Raw genomic sequence first — 13,529 nt, forward strand, 5'->3', positions numbered from 1 at the left:
GCAGCAATGACAGCCAAGCTTTTAACTCCATTCTGAAAGACACTTTCTCAGCACGCTTCCAACAATGACAGCTGGGAGAAGTGGTTGGAGTCCCAAGGGAACTACTTTGAGGGTGATTAGGTGCCCAGCACTCCAGGCAAGTCAGCCCCCCCCTCCCCCCCAAAGGTTGGAGTCTTTTCTAATAGACCATGTAGTGGACTAAACGAAGTTCTACAGAGCAAATGAAGAAGCCTTTTCATTAATACAAAATTTTGTGCTCCAAATAATAGACTTCACCCATCAATATGCCTTCTTATGTTAAGACAATGATAGTTAAATTCACTTTCTAACCACACCTTTTTGAACAAACTGTGTCTAACTGGCTGCCAGGTACTTTATTTGCAACCAATTGGTAATGGCTAAATTTCAAACTTACATTTCATTCATCAAATTTTCTTGATTTAAAGAGGTAACACAACTGTTTTTAGAATGAATATTACACCCTGCAGAGGAGTAAATGCTGTTCTGATATTTCCTGGCTAAATAAAGTATGTGCTGCAGTAGGACTTGTGCCCAAAATTAAGTCTTTTGTGGACATCACTGTTACCATCTAAATAAGTTTGCCCCATAGGTTCAATTGGTCAGTTTTAACACAAAGATATTAACACTCAAATGAATGTTCAATACTACTTTTAATAGTTATAATCTAAGTTCTAAAATAGATATTTCTGTTTCTACAAACCTCTGAATTTGAAAATAAGAAAATATTTTGTACAACTATCAGTTGACAGTAATTCCAATTAATTAGTAGCCACTTCTCCATAGAAAATTACATTTAACACTCAGTACTCTTCCACAAGAATAAAACTATTTTATTTGCTGACAGAACATAATAAAACTATTTCAAATTATGAGTTGGCAACTTGTACTGTCGTGGGTATATAGTTAGAGCAACAAATGAAAAATTATCTTTGGTAACCTCTCAGCAGATGCCATTTTATGAGAATCTGCATATACTATCACAACTGTTCATTAATTTCTCTCGTGGCAGGCCTATGAATAAATAGTTTCATATACTGATACTGAAAAGAACCAAATCAGTAACGAAACAATTCTTTTTTCACAGTGTTATAATGAACTACCAGTTTTCTTTGTCTGCTATAAAATGTGACACATACTTGACTAAATTTTGAAGTGCTGCAGTCTGTGAGCAACTTCACAGTATTACAGATGTGGAAGAGAAACCACATACCAGAGAAGGTTACAAAGTGAAACTATTAGTGTGAAAATGGTTGCATTATTCAACATAAAACAACAGGAGAGGAGAAGTACTACACTGAGAATAATCCGTGTGTAGTAAGGAGGGAGGGGGAGAGAGAGAGAGAGAGAGAGAGAGAGAGAGAGAGAGAGAGAGAGAGAGAGAGAGAGTGTACACGTGCATTTCTCAATATTTTCTGATAATTTCATTGCTCACAGATCACTAGGTATGACTCTTAGAGCAGTCATCTCTACAAAGAGGATGAAATCCCAGAACCACCTGACCTCACACCCATCCAAAATGCGAGATCTCAGTTCACTGCAGGAAAACTTTCTGAAATGAAAGATGATTGTGTTTAACTAGTTTACCTGAATAAATACTTGAAACCAGAAAAGAGATTAAACAGTGATGAACCTTCTTCAAGAAATTTAACTCCGAAATACAATGGAATGAATAGCCACAGCAAAATTGTGTACTGCACCAGTTTTCAATCTTCGATGCCTAGCTTTTGAGAGCAATACTGTTCCATCTGAGCCTTCCAAAGCTTTAACTAAACATTACTTCTCTCTATTTCTGTTCCAAACTCTCCTCAGGCTCCAATAACTCTGAAGAACTGGGACCCCTGATAAAGTACAGGTAGATGAAATGGATCTTCGACATCCATAGGAACTGAAACCTTCTACTTCTTTCAAAATTACTGCAGTGTTAAATATTCACGGTAGGTTATATTGGTGTACTTTATCGGGACTAACAATGATGATAACCAAGATAATTTCAAAAGGAGGAAGGAAATATTGATTGCACTGTAGTGAAAGTGTTAACCAAATAAACTTCTCCTTAGTTAAATAGGCAGCTTCACTACCCAATTTTTCAGAGAACTACTGTAAAAATTCTAATTGGATTCTAAACATATCTAAGAAGTTCCAGTGTCACGAAACAAACAACTTAACCATATAATTTAACAATAAACAGCCTATTTAACTAGTAATCAATGATTTTACTTACACCATTATAACAATTTAATTTTCACACATTATAGCCAATTATAAATTTATATCCTTTACACTTCCTCCTACTATGGCACAGTTCTGCTGTTGATAATAATGTGCAGCTTGTTATGGCTGCAGACAAGAAAACATGGTCCAGTAACTTCCATTATTTCATTTGCCTCAATGTCAATAGAACAGTAGCTGTTGTCACTGCACCAACACTGACAATACGAAATTATTGTAGGGCTTGGTTTTACAACTGAAGGACTGACTAGAAAGCATTACACATAACACTATGTGCTGGGTACTATTACAACTTAGCTCATTTCATATGAAAGTTTCAATGATTCTTAATTCTCTCTAAACAAAACATCAGGAGAATTAAAAAAAAATCTGCATAAATGTTAAATATCAATATTACACATACCAGATTTAATAGGCACAGTTATTGATCCCCACAAAGCACTGAATTGCATAAGACTCATCTAGACAGTTCAAGTGCTTTAAGCATCACCCTGAAGTTCAAACAGTTGTACACTTATTCAAGGAACTTCACTGTTTAATCCATACACATTTAAGCACAATATGAGGCAGGAATAAGTCATCACTGAAGGAGTCCAGTCTCTGTCAAAGGCACCGGCTTAGCACAGTGATCACAAAGGCGGGAGTAAGGCATTTCATGCAGAAAGCAGACAATGACAACGGTCATGTTGTCACACCCTAGGCCACCCATCTGGCAGTCAGGAGCGAGGCAGCGCATCATCAGGTCTTGGCAGATGTCTTCCGGTTCCATTCCAGTCCCCACTCGCATTCGAACAAATTCCACCACCTCCTACAAAATCCAACATAAAAGTCTTTTTTTCTTATTCTCAATCCTTAAAATACAGAAAACAATGTGAAAACAGAGTAAATTTTTTTACCACAGTTTTAGAAACCACTTTGCAAATATTTTTCACATATGCACTCCTAACTGCAGCACAGCTCAGTCAGCAGCAGCAGCAGCAGCATCATCATCCCTCAACCAAATTTAATCATGCCATTTTCTTTTGCTTTACCCAACTCACGGTTTCTACTTACAAGGGTACCTTATGAACTGGTTCACTCCGATTTTCTTCATACTAATAGTAAATGAAGGTTAGTGTCCGGATATAAATTTCCTAAAGGAACACACACACACACACACACACACACACACACACACACACACACACACACACACACACACACAGAGAGAGAGAGAGAGAGAGAGAGAGAGAGAGAGAGAGAGAGAGAGAGAATGAATTTGTAGTTAATTATCGAATTCATCAGTAGCTCAATGTATAGCTTAATTTGATTGTAAGCAAAGTCACTGGTCTGAGGCTGGCTAGTTGCATACTTTTTTTTTTTTTACTATGCTTAATTTCATATGCATTATAAAATGAGAATGTTAATCAACAAATACTAAATCATAATTTTTAATAAAAACAACGTTTTTATTTTTAATTAATGGGTGTATGAAAATAAATTAAAATTTGATACAGACATGCAAAACATGTTTTTGTTAAATGAAAAAGTTATTTAAATCAATAGCAATACATCAATAATCTCCAGAAACATAAAAAGCATTTATCTTTCTATTTAATGTTCCATATTTTTGTACCAAATTTTAATTTACTGTTTTTGTACCAAATTTTAATTTACTGTGAATACTCCCTTTTTCATACAAATAGTAACAAAGTAAAAATGTTATTTCAAAAAATTATGGTTTAATATTTGTAAATTAATATTTCCGTCTATTAACAAATACAAAATTTAAAAAAGTTCACCACTAACAAGATTCAAATCAGAGGCTTTATGATTACAAGCAGATAATGTTACATGCTGAGTGACTGATGAATTTGATAAAGTACAAAGGTTTTGTATGGCGGCAAGCTGAGAAGTACTGTCTTCAAACTGTTTATGGGAAAATTTAAAGCTTTTTAATGAAACAAATGTTAATAACATTCTACATCTTTATTTCTCAGCAGTCACCCTGGTGACAAACACATTTTACCCAACACGAGACAAATTTACTGATACCTTCACTGTAGAATGTTTCAATCTGTTGATGGAACTACAACCCCACCTCAGCTTGCACTGCTTCATCACTATCAAATTGAAGTCTTTAAAGGTGTTCTAGTAATGTCATGTCAAAGGAGATGGTGCTACAAGAGTGGACATACTCTTCAAATTCCAAACACTGTTACAGCATACTGTTTCTCACACACCAACATAGTTGTATCAGACACCCTCATGTAACGTGCTACAATTCGGAGCCTTCTAGCAGCAGAGGGTTGCAATTTGCATCAGCGAAGCAGGGAAGTCGACCTAGTAGTATTCGTGAAAGGTGATACCTCAAACAATATTGAGAACATAATAAAAAATTCGGTGGCATTACTTTTCAGCGTGCTCTAATACTGAACAGTGCTAGGAAATCTAATCTTCAAAGGCAATTTTTTTCAGTTTTTTGAGAATCAAGTCATAATTCTTTAGGAAATTTATGTCTGGGCACCGACCTTCAAATCCTATAAATATGCACAAAATTTGAGAGAGCCAGTCCATAAGTTCCCCTTTTTATAGATGACTACTGTTGTCTCTTTTTTTTTCTTCACTATTTCACTTGTAAAAGATGGACAAAGCCAACAGTCTAGAAACATTGTAATGGATTTTGATAGTTTACACCACATTCTGCAATACACATAGAACACTTGTTTATGGATCTGGTAAATGGAAGAAACTGAGAATATATTTTCTGAAACAAGTTTCTGGGAGAGAAATTAGTATTTAAGATTTAATGGAACCATTAATTTTTTTTAGCATGTGTTTATATTTGTAATTTATTTCCTGTGCATTGTTTGAGAGAATAATGTCACACATGTGCAGAAGAACAGCAACCCAGTGACATAAATTTGTGCATATAAACCAGAGTAAAAAGGATTGATGGCTACATTAAGGTAAAAATGTACAAGATTCTGCCAAACGCAATTACAAACTAGTCAAAATTGAAGCCATTAAAGAGATTACCGACAGCGCAAAATTAATAACAATTCTAACTTGGGTAACATTTCCATAATTTTCATAAAACTGAAAATACTAAAATTCTTTCATCAACACACAACATTCCTTTGGTTACAATTGATATTAATATGAAAAGTAAATTGTAGTGTCTACAGTTATTAATTATATGTCATAGATGTCCACGCATACAAAGAAGAATACTGTATTTACTCGAATCTAAGCCGCACTTTTTTTTCCGGTTTTCGTAATCCAAAAAACCGCCTGCAGCTTAGAATCGAGTGCAAAGCAAGCGGAAGTTGTGAAAAATGTTGGTATGTGCCGCCACAACTAACTTCTGCCGGCGAATATATGTAGCGCTATGCAGGCATGCTTTGTAGGCAAAAAGATAAATACTGGCGCCAAAACCTCTGCGTCAGTAAATAAATTAAAAAAAAAAAAAAGTGGAAGACGAGCTTTTTTTTCTCCGCCGCGAGTTTCGACTACTGCATTTTCATACATTATCCAACTAAGTAAATACAAATTCCGTATTGTTCATCTTCGAATGTAGCACAATTTTAGTGTACTACGAAAATCTGACTGGCAAGACTGTTTGGGTTGTTTGTCAATATGGCCAACTCTACATTCTGAATTTTTTTCCTATCTGTGAGAAGAGATGGTTGCTAATAGGAACCTGATGAAATTTGAATCATATACAGTATTCTCTTCACCATAAGAATGATACGAATATAAACATTTTGCCATGTATTCTTTCGTGTTTGCTGCTATCTCATTTAAATCCTGTCTGCCTAATAAACTACGAAACGAGTGAGACAACAGCAAACGCGGAAGAATATACGTATCGTGTCATGTTTATATTCGTATTATTCTTATGCCTAATAGTGATACAGTCAGAACTGAAGCACGGCAAGTGACTAGATTTTTAAATCTAAGATGACTAATTTCTGTGCAGAATTTGATGTAATAAAGAAGCGGCCGCAAAGATTTTCAAACTGAGAAAAATTTTCGCCTAACTCTCATTCAGAACATGTTCTATCATACGCAGTCTATTATTTGATTCTTTTTGATCATTATCAAAGAAAGCAGCAGTGTAAGTAACAACAAATAGCAGTCTCTTGCCATTGTTTCGCTAATGAGAAGATTCTCCTCTTTTTTTAACTGTACGCGGCGGTAGCGCACACAAATGCAAGCCTTGCCGCGAGCCGCGACAGGCCGTAAACACGCACTATCAGAATGCAACAAACAATGCATGACAGTGCAGTAATGCAATTTCAGCTTAAGAGTGACGCAAACACCTATAACAAAAAAAACGGCACTTATCAGATCAAAGCAAAATAAGCAATCGATTCAAACCAGACGAACCACGTGAAATGACGCATAGCAATGGCTACGTGGTAAAGCTTAACTGCTAAGCTTACGACTCGAACCAAACTACTGTAGCTGTATCGTCATTCATTCGACCTAAATTGTGTCTCATATTACAATTGACCAACATTGTTTCGATTTGGAGGTGCGGCCTAAAACTTTTATCTCCCCTTGAATTTCGAGTCTCAAATTTCAGGTGCGGCTTAGATTCGGGAAATTTTTTTTTCCTTTATTTCGAGTCTCATTTTTCAGGTGCGGCTTGGATTCGAGTAAATACGGTAGCCAATACTGTGACTCCGAGTGTTGTCAAGACAAAAAGCCATTGAAAATTCTCTTAAAACCATGATTGTGTTCTAAAGGAAGCGAGACAAGAAGGAAGATCAGTGTGACTGAGTCCGAGAGGAACACTGGTATATGGCAGCCTCTAGACATTTTATGCCCCATCTTCTCTGTGCGTCACATGTTGGGGAGTCTGTACTGTAGTTCAAAAATAAAATTTATTGTATGGATACAAATATGCACTGTCTAGGTCAACACAGTACTCCCAGTTACCTCCAAAAGGGCACCAGGCAGGTACATTACAGTCTCCTCAGGGTAGCTATGAACCATAATTTGCAGTTAGTGCTGATTGCGGTCAACCACTATGAGGCAGATTTTAAAATTTGTGTGTCTTGTGGTAGCTGTTGAATGTTCGAATTATGTTACTACATCACAGATGCCACCCTTGATAAGATATTGTCAGTAATCATATGGCAAATATGGAAAGAGGGTGGGGGTTTACACATCCCCTCTCCCCGAAAATTAAAAACTAGAAGCCTGACTTAGCCTTTAAACTTTATATTTCAGACTTTTTCTGACCCTAAATGAAGAAGATGTTTTAACTGATCATATACCACTTTCAATAAAGAAAACTACTTCAGCCTCAGTGTCACTGACACTTCCTGTGAACGTGAGAGGGGAATCTACAGTTGATCTCCCCACAGCATCCACATTTACCACTGACTGCAGCCTCCTACATACATACACTCATTTCTGCCTCATAGATAGCACCACCCTTTTTTTTTCTGCCACCACCTTGTCGTATGGCAGCATTCACTGATATGCTGACAAGTCTTACCAAAATCAGATAACTAATTCTGTTGTTGTCGCTGCGGTGTGAAGCAATGCAGCATATTTTTTTTTTTTTTTAAGGGAATCATGCATGTGTTTTATAGCTATGACTTCAAACATTCCAGAGACACTTCTCTGCCTCAGAGTGTGACAAATTCCTAAATTTTGCTTCTTGTCCACTCCACTTCATACAGGAACACGCGTAATGACAACAAACAACATTACAGACAGAGCAAAAACAAACACTAGTGTTGCACAGGGGCATTTAGTGTTAGCAAGCCAGGAACAGTCACTGTTTTTTGTCATGGGCATTACAAGACACAGTCTTGCCTATTCAGTGCCACTGTCAGACCAATTTGCCCTCACATTCACAAACATACACATGCTGTTAACTAAGTACTATTCCCAGAGGTATCATGTGGTCAACTCCAGGCTAGAGTTCCATCAATACCCCAAACCCGGACAACCATATTGTTCGTAAGTAAATGATTTGCAAGGACTAAGCTGTAAATATGATTTCAGCCTGCACAAACACATGATACAATGCTTTTTATGCTGACTCCTTTATCCACAATATAGATGTTCAGCTGATCTCTACCCTGTGTGGCGTGAGTAGAAACAGTTTATTGTCACTTGCTCCAGTGGATACACCAAACTACTGGGAAATAACTAAGTTCACGAAGTACTAACAAGTCTGGGATGTAGCAATACAACAGTTCCAACTCAGGAGCCACTCACTCAAGACCAGAAACAAACCAAGTCAACTCGGTTGCGCCATGAGCCCGGGCCACAGGCTCAGCAGCAAACAAGTGCCACCAAGACTTGCCACATGACACACTTATCTCTGCAGTGGCTCAACTTACAACAGCGACCTTCAATATCACTTGAAGCCCTAATACCTCTGACATGTCCGTGCTAAGTGGGGAATCCGAATCACTGTTGGATAAAGAAGCTGAATCCAAAGGTACACAGTAGCATTAAACTACACAGTCCACTGCTGTAGGATAACAGTCCAGTTGGTCAACAAATATCTCATAGCAGGACAAGAAGGTGCAACTGTGCAGCCACCACTGCAGACAATCCTTTTGTGCAGAAATTGTTCCCAACTATTTGGATTTCCACCCTTGAAGTCCATGGTTTCACTGGTAAATCAAGCAACGGATGCTCAACTAGAATGTCCTAACTTGTCTCCAGCCTCTCAGCATTTGATAGTTATCGTTGACAGTTCCATCCCTCTTCCAGGTCAGTTCATGATCACGGAGGCCAACGAACAGGTCATGTAGCCAATCACCTAATTCATCATCAAACATTCTTTAGATACCAACATGTCTGTCTTACACTAATTTTCATTATTTGGGTTTTTCTATCTCTCCTGAGGTCCAGCTCATATGAGACACAGCTGCATTCCATGAACTGGACAATCTCTGTACTGTCTTCACACCTATATTAAAATCAGATCTGGAAAAGTGTCTCAGGCTTTAAGGCTCACATCACTCTCCACCCATAAGCAGATCTGTAGTTCCATCATGCAAGACCTTTTCTAACCAATCTACGTGAAATAGTAACACAAGGACTCTATTGTCATCACAAGGCTGTGGTAGTCTAGTCTGTGAGGTGCAGTGCTTGAGCTAACCCAATGTTCACGATACGAAACAAATGATTCACTATCTGGAGATTTTATGCCACAATCACTGCACAATCACAAATACGAGGGCAGTTCAATAAGTAATGCAACACATTTTTTTTCTGAAACGGGTTGTTTTATTCAGCATTGAAATACACCAGGTTATTCCTCAATCTTTTAGCTACACAACACTATTTTTCAACGTAATCTCCATTCAATGCTACGGCCTTACGCCACCTTTAAATGAGGGCCTGTATGCCTGCACGGTACCATTCCACTGGTCGATGTCGGAGCCAACGTCGTACTGCATCAATAACTTCTTCATCATCCGCGTAGTGCCTCCCACGGATTGCGTCCTTCCTTGGGCCAAACATATGGAAATCCGATGGTGCGAGATCGGGGCTGTAGGGTGTATGAGGAAGAACAGTCCACTGAAGTTTTGTGAGCTCCTCTCGGGTGCGAAGACTTGTGTGAGGTCTTGCGTTGTCATGAAGAAGGAGAAGTTCGTTCAGATTTTTGTGAACAATTGTGACAGCACTACCAACAGAGATGTCAAGTTGAGCACTGAGTTGTTTGATGGTGATCCGTCGATCATCTCGAACGAGTGTGTTCGCACGCTCCGCCACTGCAGGAGTCACAGCTGTGCACGGCCGGCCCGCACGCGGGAGATCAGACAGTCTTGCTTGACCTTGCGGCGATGATGACACAAGCTTTGCCCAACGACTCACCGTGCTTTTGTCCACTGCCAGATCACCGTAGACATTCTGCAAGCGCCTATGAATATCTGAGATGCCCTGGTTTTCCGCCAAAAGAAACTCGATCACTGCCCGTTGTTTGCAACGCACATCCATTACAGACGCCATTTTAACAGCTCCGTACAGCGCTGGCACCTGTCTGAAGTCGATGAAACTATGAGACGAAGCGGGAATGTTTGAAAATATTCCACAAGAAATTTCCAGTTTTTTCAACCAAAATTGGCCGAGAAAAAAAATGTGTTGCATTACTTATTGAACTGCCCTCGTAGATACCTTATTCCATAGGTAGAAGAAATTACTAATCTTTCTGGAGCACAATTCTTCTCAAATATTGACCCAGTGAATCCATTTTAAAAGCTGCCTTTACATGAAGATTTGCATAACATTACTATAATTTATACACCTTTTGGATTATATATGTACAACTGACTCATCTCTGCCATCACATCTGCCACCACAATTTACTAAATGTACTTGGAGTAGCTAACAGGGCATATTCCAGCATGCACCAATTATATTTAGATGACCTAATTGTCACAGGTCTCCCAAAAGGTGAATTTCCAAAACTCCCCAAACCCTCTTTACAACTATGCAGGGCACACGATTGTGGTGCCATTTAGATAAGTGTAGCTTTATTCACACAGAAGTTGAGTGGAGGCTGGCAAACACAGACGATGGTTCTCTCTGCCCGACTGCTGTCCTCCAAGAAAAAAACTACCTTCACGGTCTACAATTACACTATCACCAACACATGGCAGCTAGTGTTCCTGACCAGCATTCACCACTCTCCAGAGCCTTCTGCACCACAGCAATGTAGTCTGCCCTCACTCTCAACTGGCAATGACAGCGAAACAGGAAGTGATGCTGCCGATGCAGCCCCCGTCACTGGCAGTGGCAGCCGTCACCACCACCCCCACTGTTGTCAGTATTTTACTGCATACTCTGCAGCTTCTGCCCTGAAGGTTGCTTCAAGTTACAGTGTGGCAGTAGACAGTGTGGCAGTAGACAGTGTGGCAGTAGACAGTGTGGCAGTAGACAGTGTGGCAGTAGACAGTGTGGCAGTAGACAGTGTGGCAGTAGACAGTGTGGCAGTAGACAGTGTGGCAGTAGACAGTGTGGCAGTAGACAGTGTGGCAGTAGACAGTGTGGCAGTAGACAGTGTGGCAGTAGACAGTGTGGCAGTAGACAGTGTGGCAGTAGACAGTGTGGCAGTAGACAGTGTGGCAGTAGACAGTGTGGCAGTAGACAGTGTGGCAGTAGACAGTGTGGCAGTAGACAGTGTGGCAGTAGACAGTGTGGCAGTAGACAGTGTGGCAGTAGACAGTGTGGCAGTAGACAGTGTGGCAGTAGACAGTGTGGCAGTAGACAGTGTGGCAGTAGACAGTGTGGCAGTAGACAGTGTGGCAGTAGACAGTGTGGCAGTAGACAGTGTGGCAGTAGACAGTGTGGCAGTAGACAGTGTGGCAGTAGACAGTGTGGCAACATATATAACAGTGGTGTATAGAGTGGAGGCACTGGCCATTGCCGTACAGAAGTATGTCACCCCCTACTGTTGCCTAAACCCCTCGTGTCAGATAATCGTCAGATGGAGGTGGGCCATGCTATGTGTCCTTCCTGTCCCACTCCAGTGGTTACATGGGCTACAACAGCCAAGCAAACACCCTACACTATGCCGACGTCGTTGCTCCCATCTATGTTGCCAAGCATCAGGAGCTGTCATTGCTACAGTGCTCGCAGTTGCTGCTGTCTTTACACTCACAGTCAAGGAATATAACAACCACCCTCACTATGCCTTCAAGTATACTGCGCAAGACACGCACACACGCATGCACGCACGCACTAACACTAACACTCTGCACTGTGGCCACTTCCCACTATCCAACACCTCCACAATCTCTGCCATCACCATTCCTGCTGTAGCCTGCTACTCAGCAGACGCTACCTATTCAGTTGGATTTGTCTACCCTAATGATGCTACCTACGGGATCGGCACCACTATCAAGATGGCAACTCTAACGCCACCAACAGGAGACAACACAGCACCAACAGTGACTAACTACACAGTGGGCATAGTGTTTACATAATCAGTACCAGCTGTGATGAGTGTGAGCTATTCTGGCACCTTTGTACTATCCTGCATTTCAGGAATCAACAACTCCACGAACAACACAGCGACAGAACACTGCGAAGAATCTCACACAGAAACTCAACCCATAAAGTGTAAAGTGAAAGTCCCATAAAGTGTAAAGTGAAAGTCCCATAAAGTGTAAAGTGAAAGTCCCATAAAGTGTAAAGTGAAAGTCCCATAAAGTGTAAAGTGAAAGTCGCTCTCATCTGGGGGCTGGTGAGCTGCACCAAAGTGCTATCTTTGCCCTACTACAACCACAAACTGTCACACCACCCACATCACTGCATCCCAGGAGCACACTAGGCAATTCAGGCACAGACCCATAAGCAGTGAGTAAACATACTGGGCCACCACAACTGTCTACAATCTGCCACCCAAAGCACTGGCCACAGTGGTTCTGTCCATGCAAGCCTAATTATACCAGTCCAACAATATGAATGCCTACTGGAAGAAATGGGTTTCGATGGTTGATAGGTGGCAATATTACCTTTGAAGCCCTGGAATTGCTAAGACAGCATTACCTGTATTTTCTCACTTGAATATGCTGGCCAACAGCTATTTCAACTGCCTAAATAAATATAGCTATATGGCTGGTGATCTACCAGTCTGACATTTGGTTCTGTTGCACTTAATTGCCACCTCGCCTGTCTCTGCTACATTACCACATCATCTTTGCCTCTAACTTTGCATCTACTTAGAATCTGTTTGCTTGTCATTCATTCATCCCACTCTTGTTGTTATCATCAACACCTCACTAACGACAGTTTTTTTCCCGCCATTGACGTCTGAGTCTTAAGATACAGGTCATATTGAGAAAGCCAAATTTTTTCATTTTTTATTTCTAGCTTCTTTCGTTGTGGTTTTTGTACTGGTGTCCTCCTTTCACTCTCAGTTAACTTCACAAAACAACTGAAAATCTGCTGGATACAAATCTGGTGAATGTAAAAGGATGATTAAGGACTTCAAATTCTTTACTGGTGAAAAGCCACACATTCTCTTCAATTTGTGGAAGGGTATAATCTCAGAGGTGTGATGATACTGTTGATCTTGGTACTCACACAGAATTGCAAGAATTCTCAAGCATGAACAATTGAGTACTCAACTGAGAAATCAACTGAGAAATCAACTTCTGATCTAGTTCCTAATGAATGATACCTCTGTGACCAAGATTGAGACTGACTTCCAAGTAATGTGAGTATATTAAATCATATCGTCTCTTCAGTGCACTTACACCTCCAAAATATGAGGGCTGACCAACAAAGACAGACTGATTTTTTTCCTGTAGCTT

General features: G+C 40.0%; 1 protein-coding gene across 3 annotated transcripts in view; it reads right to left on the reverse strand.

Annotated features, from left to right (window-relative positions):
• Positions 1–2,213: 2,213 nt before the first annotated feature.
• The window catches only part of LOC126094615 (probable protein phosphatase 2C T23F11.1), a 61,067-nt gene continuing 49,751 nt past the window's right edge, over positions 2,214–13,529 (reverse strand). For all 3 annotated transcript variants that reach the window (XM_049909096.1, XM_049909095.1, XM_049909094.1), the window contains one exon: positions 2,214–3,058. In XM_049909096.1, the coding sequence (XP_049765053.1) occupies positions 2,831–3,058 (228 nt within the window). In that variant the 3' untranslated portion in view covers positions 2,214–2,830. The remainder of the gene's footprint in view (positions 3,059–13,529) is intronic.

Source organism: Schistocerca cancellata, chromosome 8 (genome assembly GCF_023864275.1).
Source record: "Schistocerca cancellata isolate TAMUIC-IGC-003103 chromosome 8, iqSchCanc2.1, whole genome shotgun sequence".
In the NCBI taxonomy this organism is placed as follows: domain Eukaryota; kingdom Metazoa; phylum Arthropoda; class Insecta; order Orthoptera; family Acrididae; genus Schistocerca; species Schistocerca cancellata.